This window comes from Arvicanthis niloticus, chromosome 12 (genome assembly GCF_011762505.2).
Source record: "Arvicanthis niloticus isolate mArvNil1 chromosome 12, mArvNil1.pat.X, whole genome shotgun sequence".
Classification (NCBI taxonomy): Eukaryota; Metazoa; Chordata; class Mammalia; order Rodentia; family Muridae; genus Arvicanthis; species Arvicanthis niloticus.
This window is the reverse complement of record NC_047669.1, coordinates 15,935,317-15,954,083: the sequence shown is the minus strand read 5'-3', so window position 1 is coordinate 15,954,083 and position 18,767 is coordinate 15,935,317. Positions and strand designations below refer to the sequence as shown.

At 40.3% G+C, this 18,767-nt stretch overlaps 1 protein-coding gene across 4 annotated transcripts in view; it reads left to right on the top strand.

The window, feature by feature from the left end:
* Positions 1 to 16,427, top strand: part of Atp13a5 (ATPase 13A5) — a 130,435-nt gene extending 114,008 nt beyond the window's left edge. For 3 of the 4 annotated variants that reach the window (XM_076942759.1, XM_076942758.1, XM_076942760.1), the window contains 4 exons: positions 379 to 581; positions 11,113 to 11,201; positions 13,727 to 13,807; positions 15,479 to 15,884. In XM_076942759.1, the coding sequence (XP_076798874.1) occupies positions 379 to 581; positions 11,113 to 11,201; positions 13,727 to 13,807; positions 15,479 to 15,739 (634 nt within the window). In that variant the 3' untranslated portion in view covers positions 15,740 to 15,884. Of the gene's footprint in view, positions 1 to 378; positions 582 to 11,112; positions 11,202 to 13,726; positions 13,808 to 15,478 lie in introns of all 4 variants that reach the window. The other variant, XM_034515275.2, reaches the window with a different exon arrangement.
* The last annotated feature ends 2,340 nt before the right edge of the window (positions 16,428 to 18,767 follow it).

Below are 18,767 nucleotides of genomic sequence, written 5' to 3'. Positions count from 1 at the left end.
TATCCACAAACATACACATACATAAATACCTAATCACACACATGCACTAAAACAGATACATAAATACATATTCTATTCACTCAATACGTTTACTATTTGATTTGACATGAATTCCATAGAAATTGTCACCCAAGGCCTCTCAAGACAGATTATGTGCTCTACACAGGAGACAGACAGGGGATGGTCTTGATTTCTTCTCAATTTTGTTTCTGCTTTGTCATTATAAGAAGTAAACAAGATATGTCGTGTCAGCCACCAGGTGGAACAGGTTGAAAGCTGAAGCCACCTGGTAGTAATTAAATTACTTTGTTACCTACTAAATGAAAAATTAAAAAAAAAGCATAGAAATTTTTCATAATGCTCGAAATTCTTTCATAGTGAATGCTTTCTGGCCAACCAAAGTAATTTCTCAACCAACACGAGTTTGGAGCAAAACTGGACTGGAAATGCAACTCTGGTTCCTGCTTCTGTGCTAAGTTTCGAGGGTACCACTTTGTGGCCCATCGTCACCTTCAACTGCATCTCAGCAGCATTTATTTTTTCTAAGGGAAAGCCATTTCGGAAACCCATCTACACAAACTGTAAGTGTGCATAGCTTAGGTGTCCATTCTCAGTCTTTTTCTGTTCCCTCTCCCTTCTCAGAGTCACAGTTTACCAGCAAATGAAATTTTGCATCTCTCTGGCGTGGTAACTGACTAAAATAGTCTTAGATGGGAGAGCCATGGGAGAGCTGCTCATTTGAGGATGCACAGTCATTATTAAATTGTTAAATGAATCAACGGTCATCAAGAACCATTCCGTACATAAGCTTATATGTCAAGAGATTTTTTTTTAAAAATTATTAGATTTTTACATCTCAAATGTTGTCCCCCTTCCCTTCACCTCTGAAAGTGTCTCTCCTGTGGCATCCCCCTTCCCTGGGATGTCAAGTCTCCATAGAGTTAGGCCATCCTCTCCCACTGAGGTCAGACAAAGCAGTCCTCTGCTAAACATGTGTTAGGAGCCTCGGACCAGCCCCTGTGTGCCCTTTGGTTGGTGACTTAGTCTCTGGGAGATCCCAGGGGGTCCAGGTTAGTTGACATTGTTGGTCTTCTTATTGGATTGCCATACCCTTCAGCTCCTTCAATCCTTCCCCCTAACTCTTCTGTAGGGGTCTCCAACCTCAGTCCAATGGTTGGCTGTCAGTATCCTCATCTGTCTCAGTCAGATGCTGCTAAGAGCCTCTTAGAGAACAGCCAGGATAGGCTACTGTCTGCAAGCACAACAGAGAATCAGTAATAATGTCAGGGTTTGGTGACTGCCCAGTCCTTCCTTCAGCCTCTGTTCCATTTTTCTTCCTGTATCTGTTTTAGGCAGGAATAATTTTGGGTAAAAAATTTTAAAGGTGAGTTGGTGTCACCATCCTTACACTAGGGATGCCGTCTAACTACTGGAGATGGTCCCTTCAGGTTCCATATCCCCACTGTTGGGCGTTTCAACTTTGGTCACCCACATTGAATTCTGAGAGCCTCTCACATCCCAGGTCTCTAGGACTTTCTAGAGGTTTTCTTCCATTCCTACCTCCCAGCCTTGGCAGCAACATATTTCCATTCATTTTCCTGGTCCTCTGGGCTTTTCTCCTGTTTGCCCCCTCACCTAATCATGACTCCCTTTCCTCTTCCCCTCTCTTCTCCTCTCCTACCCTGATCCCTCCCTCCCTATGCCTCCCATAGTTATTTTGTTCCCCCTTCTAAGTGGAATCGAAGCATCCTCTCTTGGGTCTTCCTTCTTGTTTAACTTCTTAGGGTCTGTGGAGTGTATCATGTAGTCTGTACTTTTTGGCTAAAATACACTCTCAGTGAGTACACACCATGCATGTCCTTTAAGATCTGGGTTACCTCACTCAGGATAATAATTTTTAGTTCCATCCATTTGCCTGCAAACTTCATGATGTCCTTGTTTTAAATAGCTGAGTAGTAATCCATTTTGTAAATTAACCACATTTTCTATATCCATTCTTTGGTTGAAGGACATTTGGGTATTTTCCAGCTTCTGGCTATTATAAATTAGGCTGCTATGAACATAGTGAAGCACATTTTCTTTAGTATTGCTGGAGCATCTTTTGGATATATGCCCAAGAGCAGTATAACTGGGTCTTTAGGTAGAACTATTTCCAAATTTCTGAGGAACCTCCAGATTGATTTCCAGATTGGTTGTACCAGTTTGCAATCCCAACAGCAAAGGGGGAGTGTCCCTCTTTCTCCATATCCTTGCCAACGTGTGCTGTTCCTTAAGTTTGTTTTTGATCTTAGCCATTCTGATTGGTGTCAGGTGGAGTCTCAGCCTGGTTTTGATTTGCACTTCCCTGGTGACTAAGGATGTTGAACATTTCTTTAAGTGCTTCTCTGTCATTTGAGATTTCTCTGTTGAGAAGTCTCTGTTTAGCTCTATACTCCATTTTTAGTTGAGTTATTTTGGTTGCTAGACGCTAACTTCTTGAACTCTTTATATATTTTTTTGAATATCAGCCCTCTCTTGGATGTAAAGTTAGTGAAGATCTTTTTCCAATCTGTATTTTGTACTATTGATAGTGTCCTTTGACTTACAGAAGCTTTTCAGTTTCATTAGGTCCCATTTACCAATTTTTGATCTTAGAGCCTGAGCCATTGATGTTCTGTTCAGGAAGTTTTCCCAGTGCTGATGTGTTCAAGGCTATTTACAGCTTTCTCATCTATTATATTATAATCGATGTGTCTGGTTTTATATGAAGGTGGCTTTTAAGGAACTTCCCAAGTTTACCTCTTAGCATCTTCGTAATGGTGAGACAGTTACATTAAGTTGTTCATGCCTCTATTGTCTCATCTGTAGAATGGGAATATTATTATGTGACCCCCCCCAGTCTTGTGATGTTGGGTTGTGGTGTGTGCTCATGGGCATGGGTGTGGGTTCTGTTGGGCTGAGTTGTGAGTCCCGCGTGTCTGCTGCCCCAAGGGGCTGGGCCGTGGTGGCTCAGGGTGGCAGAGACATGGGAACTCGACTGAGTTCACTCCATGCATGCTGGGTGGGTGTTGGGCTGTGAGAAGCTTCGGGACTCCACCTTGAGCATGGGGAGAACACAGTCTGAGACCTCTCTGTGGGCCAGAGCTCTTGGGTTGAAGGTCCCTGGGCCAAGCTAGCTGGAGACCAAGTGGTCTCAGCCCTTGGGCTCCCAGGTACTGCTGAGAGACAGGGCATATGGGCTGGATCAACCTGCAGCTGAAAAGGGGTGAGGGGGAGAACACAAGCTCCAAAGGTGTGCCCCACTGGGAATGAGACTCTTGGTCACAGCAACTTGTTTGGCTGGGTCATGGCTGGCTCTGCTAGCTCCCTTGAATGGGCTGCCTCTGTTGCTGGAACGTAGAATGGTCGTCGGTGGGAAATTAGATGGTGGCTCGGTAGTTGAAGACCTTCTCCATGGTTCCCCATGGCGGGCCCCAAAGATGAGAGGTAGTCCATGGTTTTAAAGTGTTTGTCATGGCAGAAATTGGGTGAAGCTGTACTCTGTGTTCTCAGGGCAGGCCTGAGGTTAAATACTTTCTGCAAGTAGGAGGAGGGTCTGGGAAGGAATGCTTAATTGGCTACGCCCTCTGGTCTTTAGATATCTCATGAATATGGAGATATCTTGAGGCTCTGCAGCCTGTAGTCATGCCCTCTTCCTGTGACCAATGGCCACAAATCTCTCTGAGAAGGGCTGTAGAGGGTTGTCCTAAGTGCCTGAAAGGCACGGATTGATGGAGGTCTTTGGCCTTATGTCAGGAGCCTAGAATCTGAGAGCAAGGCTAAATGCATGCTGTCCCTTGCAGGGAAACCAGTGAGGTCTCCAATCTGCTGGGTCTCTGGCCATCTCTAGCCAGTGCTCGACCAGAAACCATGCTGTCCTTTCACGGTTCTACATTGTGAGAGTTAAGTAAAACATTTTATGTAAAAGGTCTACTGCAACACATAGGAATGCCCCCACATTTATAAAATGTGCTTTTTAAAATGCCTTACTTCTCCAATACATTCTTCTAACTAGAATAAAGCCAAACCCAAAGTAAAACATTTGTAGCTACTATCAAGACCTCTAGGGAGAAATAAACAAGCAAACTGTAGTATGCCCTTCCACACTTTTGTGGGTGGAAGCAGATACTGTTAGTAATTATGCCAGCTCAAGCAGAACCGTAGGAGATTGAGACATGTGGGCATCTTGTCTACCACTCAGCTGGCTTTGCTGTGTCAGCATTATAAATAAGTCCATGTCAAAGCTACTCACACTGCATGGGGAAGTAGCTTAGTTACTAGAGTGCTTCCTTCACATTCACAAAACCCTGAGTTTAATCCTCAATATCACATAAAACCAGGAGTGGGGCCTCGTGTCTCCAGTCCTAGCACTGAGGAGGTGGAGGCAGGAGCATGGGAGTTCCAGGTCATTTTGGGCTACATGGTGATTTTGAAGCAAAAAAAAAAAAAAAAAAAAAAAAAAAAAAAAAAAAACAAGGCAAAACAAAACTCCAATAAATCATTTCAACTGGCCTCCGAGTTCCTTAAGACAACAGGTCCAATTATTTGGTGAACATGTTTCAGCTTTTGTGATATGATTTAAATTGATTTCCTGAGTATTTACAGTAATTTTTATTGGTATCAGTTGCTTTTTAGAGGGTCATTTCATAACAGTAGAGCTGGGAAGTGATATGTAAGTGCTAGACTAAAAACAAAATTTTGCTGATCTGCCTAGAGTTTCTAAAGCAGGGTATTTCATTTCATTTTAATTTGCATTTTTATCTTCAGTGAAGAGAAATATAGATCTGTATTATTAACCATGTCATCTATGACTTGTCTGCGTACGTTTTAATCTATTCTCATATTGGATTTCTGCTACTCTCATTATTTATCTGTGTAAGCTGTTTATTCCTTTGTAGTTATTTTTTTTCTCATTGCCTTTATGTACAGAAGGGTTTTTTTCCTAATTACAAAACAGAAGAGATTACTCTTACTTATTTTTCAAATGTTCTAATGCTTTTTAAAATTTAATACAACATGGTATGTTTACTGTGTGGGTTGTTTTAGTTTACCCAATTAATCAATGTTTTTGACATATTTTTGCACCACTGAACATCTAATATTCCTTTCATTCACTTACTCCCCCACTGAGAATAACACTAGCTTCATCATATCAATGTTCATGTAAGTTATTGCTTCATTATAGATAATTTATAGTAGACTCTGTAAATCTGTGTTGCCTTCATATATTATATATCTGTGTAGAGCTAATCTGCTGCCACAGTCTCTTCTATTCCACTGATATACAATGGCACTTTAGCAATTATAGTCTTCTGGTTTATTTAGCACGCAGCATATGGGTGGTACACTCCCTCCTCATATTTTACACCATCTCATTTCATGTTTTTTCTTCCAGATGAATTGTAGAATTGTCCAGCTTCAAAATTTCTCACCTGGGATCTTGACACTTTGGCAAGAATTTACACCTTGACCTAGTTCAATCTTCAGAGACAGGAGCATTCCACAGTTGTTTGTTGTTTTCTTGTTCTTGTGACTAAGGATGGGACTAGAGGCAGCCTAACAGGGGAAGCCTTTATTTGTCTTACAGTATGCAGTGACACAGTTCATCATGGCAAGGAAAGCACAATGACAGGAGCATGAGATGGTTGGCCATGCTGTGATTGCAGGCAGGAAGTCAGGTTGACAACAAGTGGGCCAGCACTATAGCTATACCTCAAGGCCTGCCCTACGGACCCACTTCATCTCATAGTGCTTCACCTTCCAAAGGTTCCACAACATTCTAAAGAAGTGCCCACTAGCTGCACCGAGAGTTCATATGCGTGAGCTGATGGGGGATATTTCATAAGCAAAATACACCACACCCTGCCTTTGGTCACATTTCTTTTACTTATCCATTAATATCTGTAGGTTTTTCTATTATAGGGTCTGTACAGTTAAGAACCTAGTCCTACTTACTTTTCTTTCTGTATTTATAACCGAATGTCATTGTGAGATGAGAAAGGTATAGGGTCACTTTCACTTTCTACCCAGAATCCTTCCTGACCTTTGTTGTTAATCCTTGAGAATTGAATGCTTTAGAAAAATAGTAATTCATTTAATTGTAATTAATTGCAAACAGAAATATTCCTTCTTTTTTTAAACAATTAAATATCTACCTATGTTTTCGAAGGAATGAAATCCAGAATTCAGGACAATGTTAGATAATATCAGGCTAGTAGATAAATATACACTTTGATAACAACACGTGTAGTAATTTTTCCGTAAATTGTTTTTAAATGTACTTTTGGCTGTTGGTGAGATGGTCATGGAAAGGTCCTATTATGTAAAGAAAATACCCCTTTGTTTGCATCATTCAAGAAAGATTTTAAAATTTAGTATAAGAGACAAACCTCAACAAATGCCTTCATATCATCTACCACATAAGTACTCTTTCTGTATCTTCTTATCCAATGCTACAGATGGGTTATATTAATATTTTTTGTCATTAAACCATATACTTGAGAATATCCTACTAACTTGTAGTTAAAACTTTTACTAAATTGAATTTTGTAGCTCTTTGAAGACCTACCTTTGATGCTGTATTTTTCAGCTTTTTTGGTAGATTTTTGTTAGGTTTCAATTTTAGACTTAAAACCTGACTTTTTTTTTCCTCTATAAAGATTTTAATAAATAGGAATGATTTGTTCCTTGACAACTTACAAAAAGATAGCAGTAAATTACTTGGCTCTAAATCCTTCCTTTGAAATGGTTTTTTAAGGTTTGATTCAGGTTGTACTGTTTTAAATAACTTATTTTTGCCCATACAATACCATTTAATTTATATTACCAAACTTTATCATAGAGTTTGGGGTAGAATTTTCTTAAAATTTTAAGTACTTTCTGTGACTCTCACTATTGTATTATAATTATCTTGATTATACTTAAATCTGTCTTAACCAGCTTTCATTCACTGTGAGAAAATGCCTAGAGTAGGGGGACAATTTTCAGTCAGGAAAGCCTCATGCTGGTTCATAATCTCAGAGGTTTCAGTCCATGGTTAAGTGGCTCGATTGTGTCTGGGACTTGAGTGTGAGAGAGAGAGAAGGACAGGGAACACATGGTGAAGGAAAGTTGTTCATCTTTTGTAAGTCAGGATGCAGGAAAGAGAGCAAGAGTGGACAAGCTGGGGGTGGGGGTGCGCTGTGCTTGAGGAAAGGAATGGATAGGGAGAAAGAGAACCCAGGGCAAAATATACCCTTCAAGTAATATGGTCCTGCAAACTATGGCTGTGTTTTCACCAACTATGACTTATTTTCACCAATTTTCTTCCACCTCACAAAAGGTCATTATGCTGTGAACCTATCAGTGCAATAATTTATTGATTAGGTTAGCGCCCTTGTTATCTATGCACCTCTTGAAGGTGCTGCCTCTGTGCTGCACTGAGACCACGCCCTCCACAGCTGATCTTTTGCTGGACATTTCAGGTCCAGATTGCTTGTCCTCGTTCCTGCCTTAAATGCATTATTATTATTATTATTATTATTATTATTATTATTATTATTATTATTATTGCTGATTGATAAAAAAAATAGCTCTTGGATTTTTAATTCTGTATTGTTTTCCTTATTTATTAAAGTTTGTTTTTCCTTCTTTCCTTGGATTTTTGTTGGTTGACTTCATGGGCCATGTACCTTTCTTCATCTTTGTAAATCCAGAAATGCATTCAAGACTAGTCATTGCAGTTTGGATTCCATTCTTTATATTTTTACCTACCAGCAACTTTGACCTAGTTTCTTCTTTGACCTAATAATAATTTTCAGAATAGTGAGTTTTACTTGTTGAGACAGGGGGATCATATTTTGCTTTCATTTTCTTTCTCATGTTTCTTTTAATGGTTGATAAACATATATTTGGTTTCCCTTTTGTTCCGATAGAGTTGAATAACTTTCTTTCTTTCTTTCTTTCTTTCTTTCTTTCTTTCTTTCTTTCTTTCATTCTTTCTTTCATATGTCCCAGGGGAGGGGTTCAGCTCAGCTCTATCACAAATGTCTGTTTTGATAGTTGTGATTAGACGGCCTAGCCTCTGACACCCACTTTGGAGAAATTGCTTCAGTGCTATATATTCTAAGCTCCTGTTTCTGTTATAAGTGCGCAATTATTGCTAACACAGTCTCATCCAATTATGTTACTCAAATTCTCTTTGTTCTTGAGTCTTTTTGGCATAGTTGTCTTCTCAAAGGATCAGAGATCGTGCTTCCTCTGATCTTATATTTCCTGTCAGTGTCTGAGTTCCTCCTTTTTTCTCAGTTTTGAAGCAGTGTATGAAAGTACTCTTGGCTATTGTCAAAACAAATTAAGATCTTGCTCTATAGTTTAAAGCTAATTCTTAAAGTCCTTATTTCCAAATTAAATGTATTTTATAAGGAGGATTCTCTCAGTACCTGGTACTGCAGTAGTGAATACAGGGACTTCCACACATGCCGACTGAATTAGAATTAGGTGAGTTACAACATGGGAACTTGAAGCTTAAAGGAAAACTGACATCTGACAGACACTTCTGGAAATTCTCTCCAGTTGGGGAGGGGGTGTCATATGTGTGCCATACTGCACAGGTGCTGGTGGAGGACAGCAGCCTGTGGGAAGGAGCCAGTGGATTCCATGGGGATCAAATTTAAGTCATTATGTTTGGTGGCTGTTCTAATCAGGGTTTCTCTCACTGGGATGAAACACCACAAACAAAAAGCAAGCTAGGGAGAAAAGGGTCTATTTGGCTTACACTTCCAAATTGTAGTCCATCATTGAAGGAAGTCAGGACAGAAACTCAGACAGGACAGGGTCCTGAATGCAAGAGCTGAAGCAGGGGCTATGGAGGGATTGCTGCTTACTGACTTGGTTCTCAATGCTTGTTCAGTCTGCTTTCTTATAGAACCCAGGACCACCAGCCCAGGGATGGCACCACCCACAATGGGCTGGGCCCTCCCTCATCAATCACTAAGAGAATACCCTACAGTTGAATCTTATGGCTGTATTTTCTCAGCTGAGGTTCCTTCCTTTCAGAAGACTGTAGCTTGTGTCAAGTTGGCATAGAACTAGCCAGGACAGTGGCAAATGTCTTTTCTTGTTGAGCTACATCACTGATGTCACTAATAATGATAAATGGGAATACACACAGACTTTAATTTATTTAATTTTAATTTATGTATATATGTATGTGGTAAAGTGTGTGTACTTGTGAATGAAGGTGTTCATGGAGTCCAGAACAGGGCACTGGGTCTCCAGGAACTGGTGTTACAGACAGTAGTGGGCCACCCTATGTTGGTGCTGGGGACTGAACTAAGGTCCTTTGTAAGAGTGGTATACGCTGTTAAAACCTGAACTATCTTTCCTGCCCCAATGCACATACTATTACAGACTATAGACTTCTGAGTTATATCAAAAGTTTTTGACAGTACTAAGATACATGATATAACTGATTTCATCTTAAAATAGCAAAAACTTTGCTTTTCTTTTCAGAGTTTGAGATAAGTTCAACTTTATGATGATAAGATACAGAAAAAGTACACACTTCTCCCCTCCCCTGTAAACTAGTATAAGTATTATCAACCATTCTCTTATTTGAAAACAAGTTACAGTGGTTTGTGAGATATTTGCTTCTTAAAGTACTTGCATCCAGAGGGTCCCATCCTTTCAGGTTTATCAATGGCAGCTAACCAAGGAGGATAGACACATTTCTTCATTGCCTTCTTTACCAAAAGCTGAAGTAAGGGAGAGGGCCTACTTTGCACATCACTAATGAAAGGATACACTGAATGCACAAGACTCAGCCAGTTGTTAATGAGGACCACGCTTTCAATAGGACTAACAGCCTATGTTGTCTTTATCAGCTTTTGAGTCCCAGTGATTCTACACCAGGAGCAATGCAAAAACCACATTGCTGTCTCCTGGGATCTTTGTATCACCATTACGGGCACATCGTTTTATTCGGGAGCTCTCCTCTATCGTCCTCTCATCTCCTCGCCTTCTCTCTCTTTCCCTCTTCCCCCACCTCTGCCTCACCCTTTCTAAGCAAGTGTGGTTATTCTTTTGAGACTGAGTGGGGAAATGCTAAGGGTGGGTACTGGTACTTAAAGCTGACAGCAGTTCAGATGTCTTCAGAAACAGTTTCTCTGTTATGGTAAACTGAGTGAAGTCTTGCGCTGACTGGGACCTGAGTCTAAAACATTTGAGAGGCACTGTCTGCTGACATCTGGGCAGACACAGAGGCAGGTGGGCTTTTGGAGGTTAAAATAAGGGATTTTGACATAATTCATCCTGAGTCAAGCAGCTGGGAATATGGGAAGGGAGGAGCCCAGAAGCTTTGCATATTTATTATTTGTAATGTCCCTTCCCAAATCAGAATCTCAAAGCCCCTGGAATAGTCACTCCTGAGCGGTAAAAGCCTCGTTGATAGAACAATCGAGATCACACATATCAGGATAAGCTTTGTAAGGGAGGATTCGGGATTTTGAAGAAAAGTGGTATTTGAATTGGGCTCATTAAGTTGTGGGGATATGGAATGTTGCGTGACAGAAGGAACATTGCCTACACAGGGCACTTAATGCCAAGAGCACAGAAGCCAGGATAAGGGACAGAATGTAAACAGAGAGTCCAGAAAGGCTGATGGACCTAACACTGGAAAGCTCAGAATGTCAGTGGCAGGTTCTCGTACCTCATTCTCCTGGAACAGAAGACCAAGATGCTGTCAAGACTGGATGCTCCCCCAACATGCATGTCTCACTAGATGGTAGTGATCATGTATAGGTCTTCTCTGGTAACCATTCATATGGGCTAATAATGGCAAGATTTCTCTACCCAAGATACCCTCAGTAAAGATAATTCCCTTATGAAAGTTTCTATAACATACTTGATTCCATCTTTAAGAGGAGAGATTTTTTTAAAAATCTAATAACACCTTTATCATATAAACATTAGGACATATTTTAAAACATATGATGATCTATCAAAACATCTGAAGATTTGTCTAGTGTTTGCCCAACATGAACTAATTGCTAATGTGTGCCAAGTTCTATGAAGTATTCTCTTAGCACCTGAAAATAATGTTTGGTGTTTCTTCAGATTTATTCTCGCTTCTGCTGACATCTGCTGTGGGCCTCACTCTTTTCATTCTGTTTTCTGATTTTCAAGATATATACCGTAAAATGGAGGTAAGTGGTGTACAGTATGCATCTGTCATGATTCAGATGTGCCAAAGCTGTGCTTGCATAGCAGTTTGTAAGTCAATCATGACTCTATACTCTCTAACCCACTAAACACCATGAACTTATATCGTTTAGAAGATATTTCTCCATCCCACATATAATTCCATATTAATGGTGCTGTCCTTTTAGAATGTTTGTACTGTTCATGCCTAAAATTTTGTTTGGAACCAGGGAAAAGACACAGTGGGTAAATGTGACTGTTACCAAGCCTGATGACCAGAGTTCAGTCCCTGGGACCTATATAGTAGAAGAAGAGGACTGACTTCCATAAGTTGTCCTATGACATCTACATGTGTTTTGTAGAATGTATGCTCCCCTACAACACACAAACACACACACACACACACACACACACACACACACACACACACACACCAATAAAAGATTATTTTAAATGTAATTGCGAAAGAAAAGTGTTGGGCAAGTCTTACTAATACCAGAAATTGACTATAGAAAGTCTTATCTGAGTGGCCATCATTTGGTCCCATTAGTTTGAAAGTAAATTCATTAGGAAGTTATTAAAGCTATTCTTGGCCAAGTCTTGTGGGAGATGTCTAGAAAGGAAAGGAGTATCTTGCTGTAAGCCCATAGTTCTTGTTTAAAGACTAGCCATTCTTCACTGAGATGCTAGTGGTTGACGCAACCCATGTTTGAAGGGAAAGAAATATAGCTTGAAGGACATAGGGAGGAATTCTTGTTACTGTGACTTCCACAGGATCTTATGGAAGGAACATGGGTTGGTGAGGGTCTAGATCTTGTTAGTTGAGATCTATCCAGGTCAGGCTGTTTCTGATGGGCAAAACTTCCTCAGCATCAGGAGAAAGGGCAGAGGACCTTTTGAATTTCAAAGAATAACTTTGGTTCTGGCAATGCAGAGAACATGGGGCAACGGGGATGAAACTCAAAGCAAGGCTTGCATTACCGAGTAGGTAGAAGAGTCTTTACAACAGAGGCAGGTGCTGTGCAGTGGGGCATGAAGGAGGCAGGCACTGTCCAAGGCAGCCAACCAGCTTTGTACTCTCCGCCAAAATAATGGGGAGACACTGAAGATTCTTTGGAAGGATATTTCAAGCAGATTAATTAAACAAGGGAAGGAAAACACAACAATGGAGAGATAGTTAGGAGATGAAAACGCAGGCGATCCATCCATATCCTGTGAGTTACAGAGCTTCGGGATGTGCTTGGTTTAGGAGCATGATACTGCACTGAATAGTTCAGAAGTGAAGAAAGTCAACCATTCAAGTGAATAATTCCAAACTGACATTGTTCCCAAGCTGGTGATGGAGAAGCGCCTTCTTCACTATGGTGGCAGTGGCACTGAGATCTAAGCAGGCCAGAATATGACCCAGTTTCTCCAAAGTCAATGTGCTGCTTCTCAAAGCCCGGGTAGATGCTGTCTCTGCTAGGGGAAAACAGATGACCAAGTAATGCCTTGAAACAGCCCATATCGGGATATGGATGAGAATTCAAAATGAATGGCTGGAGCAGTGGTTCTCAACCTTCCTAATGCTTCGACCCTTTCATACATTTCCTCATGTTGTGGTGACATACAACCATCAAATTATTTAGTTGCTACTTCATACCTGTAATTTTGCTTCTGTTATGAATCCTAATATAAGTTCCTGACATGCAGGATATTTGATATGTGTTCCAAAAGGGTCGTGACCCATATGTTGAGAACCACTGAGCTGTACACTATAGGTTGGAGGGTGCTGAGTTTATAGACCTCAGACTCCTACACATTCAAACCCTAAAGAGGGTAGAAATGGAGCTGTATAGCTCCCCATTCACTGGGGATGTAGCTCTCACAGCTAATAAACAGGTATGTTTAGTGGTACATCTGTGACCCTGTAGTCTTTGTACAGGTTGTTAGACTTGCATGAAGACATTTGAGGCTAATAACATTTGTTCAAAACATCATACTTAGTCAAAATAACTTTAATCTTTTGTCATGACTTACGATTTTTACTCAGAAGTTAATTTTGCTGGAGGAAAAAAGAAAAGCCATGGGTTCCAAGTAAGTTTTGCTTTAGGAGAACAGAAATCAGTAAGAATGGCAGAAGAATGGTTCTGTTACGTCCTCTTCCCTGGGTTTCCAAGCATAAGCGAGGAAGGTCACATGAGCTCCAAAATGTCATCTGCCGCACTGCTCTACTGACGTACCTGACAATTACCATCAGCCCATCAGGCTACTTGAGGGAGCACAGGCCAGAAAGGGTCCATTTGAATCATTTGAATTTAGATGCTGGCTTTGAATCAATACTTGGACAAGGAATGGCACCCTTCAGCTTTCCTATCTCAAAGTAGAAAAACCAATGCCTATCCTCCAACCTCCGTGTTAGTGCAAATATAGAAATGCTTTAAAAAAATTTTTTTTAATTAAAAAAATAATAACAACAAGCAGGAACAATTTTTCAAAACATAAAGTGTGAATCCTATAATGGTGCTAAGTTTTTTTTTTTTTTCAACAGTTCATCCCAACAACAATGTCATGGAGAATTTCGATTCTGGTGGCAGCCTTTGTCCAGTTCTGCGTGGCCTTCTTTGTAGAGGTAAAGTATACAGCTCCTATCATTTTTTTGTGAGTAGGTATGTAAAGTCAGGGTCTCATTCTCAACATACGATCATTGTTTACAGCAACCACTTCACTCCCCACCAAGGATTAGTAAGATTTTCTTGCAAACTATGCATGATCTCGTTGAGACAAGTTCTTTGGAGAATGGCTAAAAATTCTTTGAAGGCTGCTGAAAAATATTCCTGGTATCTTTCTCCATAGAAAGCCAAACACCAATTGAGCTCCAGGGCTTGTCACGAGAGGCACTATATTTGCTCCCTTCTATTTTCAATAGTAGAAGTGAAGCCAAGTGACCCTGCCTCTCTGATGCACAAGGAGACCTTTAGACAGACTGAAGGTGTCTTCAGGAGGCCTCCTCTAATTGGGAAAGAATGGAAGCCACTTTTACTGTGAGCCGTGAAGGCCTTCTTAGGAGTGTTTTGCTCTTCTACTGAGTGCCATTGAACGACTCACCCACACAGAAAAAGGCTTGAATGGTGTTTTTCTAAAAGGAATTGAAAAAAAAAAATTGATGACTCTTGAAGTATAAGCAAATCCTTTGGGAGAATGGGCCAAGAAAACTAAGTAGGGGTGTGTGTGTGTGTGTGTGTGTGTGTGTGTGTGTGTGTGTGTGTGTATTTCTTATATTCTTTAATTCAGGAATTCCACCTTTACATTGAAATTTAAAAATATCACAAAATGAGGCAGAAAAATTTTAATCCTACTTGTACGAAGAGATTCATGATAGTGTTGTCTACAGCAGCAAAATATGATTCAAACGTTGTACTTCAGTGCTTATGCTGCAATCTGAAGAAATGCCATAGTCTTTAGAGATAATAAGATGACTACAGCTTATGTCAACTACAATAAGCTATCTTACAAGACACAATTACACAAAGTTGAACATGACAGAAAATCTAGCGTAACCAAAAGAAAGTACAACGCAGAAACAGATGAATTCTACTGTTGTTTGTAAAACTGGCACAAAGAAAGAATAAAAGGGAACACACATGCATGGGAAGAAAACAATTTTGAGGAACTAGAGAGATTTGATAATTTTGAGTGTTTGCTGCTCTTTCAGAGAGCCCAATGTTGGTACCTAGCACCCATCAGACAGCTTACCACCTTGGGTAATTCCAAGTTCCGATCATTTGATATCTTCTGGCCTTTGCAGACACGTGCATGTACACATACCCCACCCCCACAAACATATGCATAAATCAAGATAAATCTTAAAAAATGCATTTGATTGCTTCAGACTAATTCATTCAAGCAACAGTTTTTGGCACTTTGTATATGATATGATGGGACTTAGTTTATAGTTTCTTTTTTCCCTCTCCTTCCCTCTCCCACCCCATCTCTTCCCATTTCTTCTTCCTTTTGTTTCATTTTCTTGTTATGTGATCTGTCAAAGTTAGTTTGGGTCCCTAGTGGAAGAATTGTAAGTAAATCCCTAGCCAGGATTTTACCAGGAAATCTGAAGAAGTGAAAGGCCTCAAGTTTTTAGCAGGTCTCTGTGCCAGGAAACATCTCAGCTTCTAGGAAAAAAAGCAACCTTGGCCTCAGTAGAGAGGAAGCTCGGGGTCCTAGGCTTCCAGTGCTCGGGAGCTGGAAGGGACTTACTTGAATAAGTACAATAGTTTCAGTATCATCTCCCTTGATTTTCCAGGATGCCATCCTTCAGAATAGAGAGCTCTGGCTGCTTATAAAGAAAGAATTTGGATTCTACTCCAAAAGTCAGTATAGAGTCTTGCAGAGAAAGCTGGCAGAAGACCCGACATGGCCTCCCACAAACAGGACAGATTATGCAGTCAATGGCAAAAATGGATTCTACATCAACAGAGCCTATGAGAGCCCCGAAGAGGTCCCCAAAGGGAAGCTCACGCTGGGAGGGCAAGCTTCAGAACAGCACTTTTGGACCAGACTGTAATCTGAATTGCTGTCACGCCTGTTCCGCAACGTTACCCTTTGTTCCCTAAACTAAACATTGTGGAAAGGTGGAAAACTGCGTACCCTTCTCTCTTCATCAAAGCATTCAGTGCACTTCAACATGCCGAGAGTCTTGCAGCAGGGAACCTAACATTAATTATATCCTTCACTAGCTGGACAGAAAACTGCATGTCTCAGATCACCATTTTAATAACCCATATTCATATTGTATTGTTCTAAATGGACAGGTCTCATGCAATGAAACTGAATGTATGGCCATCAGATGAGAAGAAAAGCTGAGGTAGCATTTGGCAGTTGAAAGTTTGAGTAATATATTAATTGATGTAAGTTTCCTTAATCTTATATTAATTTGTGAACCACATTCTTGTACATATATTTGACCAGGATCAATGAAATGCCTCCTGGTTTGCATCTTTGGTGTGGCTTTATTAGAGAAATAAGATTACTAATTCCACCCTAGCTACACAGGAAGCCAGAGAGGTGTGGAAGTTGAGAATAGGGATTGGTGCTAAACTTTTATAATCAGGCATGGCATTGCTAAAATGTATGCAAACTATACCAACTTTGTACATTCCAAAGGTATATTGTATGGGGCCAGTGAATCTAACAGTGCAGAATAGACAAAAATAATGAAATAAACTGTTCAAATGTGTTTTTCACTTTATAAAGTATGTTGTCTTCATTATGATTGTCAATACACAAAAATTCAAATTCTAACTCATTGGTTATCGTAAAACCAAATTCTATAGAAAGGACCTATGATGGTTTTACCCACACTGAGAATCTCCAGGCTATTGGGCAACCATTCTATCATTTTAATTACTCAAATCATCAAAGATGTTTATTAAAGACAACAACAGGATGCATCCTTTACAATGTGTTCTATACACGAGCTAGTGCCTTTAATGTGTGTCACCCTGACTGCTAGGTGGAGAGGAAATACTTCTAGTGAACACTTGAAAATAACTCTTAGATTTTCTTTGAAGTACTAAACCTAATTCTGCTGATACAACAGACCTTCCACATCATGGGCAACTTATCAACTGAATGCCATGAATAGCAACCATGTGACTAACAGCACAATGTGTGGCGTCTCTTAAGTTAGCTCTTGGTTCGCCATGCTGAAGTCTTGTCTTTTCAATATGTTAGCAACTATGGCTGTAAATGACATTATAAGCATTGTCACTCAAGCCGATAGCACCAATGTGCAGACCTATGAAAACAAATGTTTGCCTTTAAGCTTTTTTGTATGCATAGCTGCTTAGAGAGTGATTGTTTTAAAACTGTCCAATTTACTGGCTGTAATGTTTAACTTTCATTGTCAATTCAATTGGACTTAGAATCATGTCAGAGAGACATCTCTGGTATGTCTGTGAAGATGTTTCTAGGAAGGTTTTACTGAGATGGGAAGACTTGCCCAAAATGTTGATGGTAACATCCATGGACCTGGTCCCTGATGGAATAAGAATGAAAAAGGATTCTGAGAACCAGCATCCCTGTCTCTCACTTCACGACTGTGGACACGGTGTGACCAGATGTCCCACACTCCCAAGTAATGAACTGTAATCCCTCTAATACTGTGAGCAAAGGAAACCCCTCTTTGCTTAGGTTGTTTCTGTCAGGTATTTAATAACAGCAACGAGAGAAGAAACTAACATGCAGCCAGGCCAGAAAAATCAACAGAATTGAGTCTTATTTATAAGATTTTAGGGTTTGAGCATCTGACCGCTGCTGAGGAGCAGCTAACAGATTCTTGTAGCTCCAGGTCTGGAGGATCTGACCGACACCTCTTCCTGCCATGCCTCTGTGTGTGTGTGTGTGTGTGTGTGTACACATAAAAGAAAATAAATCTGCCTTTTGAAGCATGTTAGCTTATCATTAAAAGAAAAAAAATATAGCAACCTTGAAGTTGTCAAGGCAAAGGTCTCCTTTACCTGACAGCCCTATTCAGTAGAATGAAGAGATTCGGTTGATACATTGTGACATTTAGAGAGCATATTTTATTTGTTATATGTACATATTCAATAAAAATACAGACATTTCTTTCCTAGTATTACCAAAAACCTATCACCTGGTGCAGATGGTCTGTACATTCCATTTTCTTGAAACATGATAGAGCTGGACTCCATTACTGAAAATATGCCCAGACAATAGTTCATAGTGTTGGAAAAATAGATGATCCAAGTACAAGTTGCATTGAATGTGTGGGTGTTCGGTACCCACAGGAAAACCACCCCATCCGACACTCGTAAATTGGTTGGCCATGTTTATGGAAAACCAAGGCTGCCGAAGCCTCACACCACTGATAAGGAAGTAAACCCGTGAATTAAAAACTGCATTTCTGACATTAAAAAAAAAAAAAACCATCTTGCTTCTTTTCTGGAAATGTAAGAGTTCTCTAGAAAGTTTTGACTTGAAGCCATAAGAGGCTTTTGGGTCTTATGGGTCCTAGTACCTTTCCTGACCTGGGTAAAATTCTGCCAGAGACTAATGCCCTGCTGTGAGTTGGCTTGCTCTCTGCAAATATATTTTATTGAGAAGGCAGCACACGAGGGAGGACACAGGGGAAGTAGCCCAGTGGCTACAGCTGTCCTTACCTTAGGAAATTCTAGAAAACTGCATATTTGTTACCATTTGGGAGCAGAGACCTGCGTCCAGGATAAATGTAACCTTTTGCCTTCTGAGAAGACCAAACACTGAAGAATGAGTTTGGGGGTTAGAACAAGTAGGGTCTGTTGGAAAAGTAAAGAAGGGACAGAGAAACTCTGGGCTGGGAGTGGCAGCACATACTTCTGTTGCTCACCCTCATCAGCATGAGTGTTTCTGGCACCAAGGTCACATCAGTTTACTAGGTGGGAGGTTTCCATTGAGCCCTGTGCACCCGGCTCTACCATACTTCATCACTTTCTGTTCCTATGTTTACTAACATGTTTCCTTATTGACTGACAGGCTTTTGATAACGGCACAAAAGGATGCTGGGTTGGCTGTGTACGGGGTAATGCTATGAT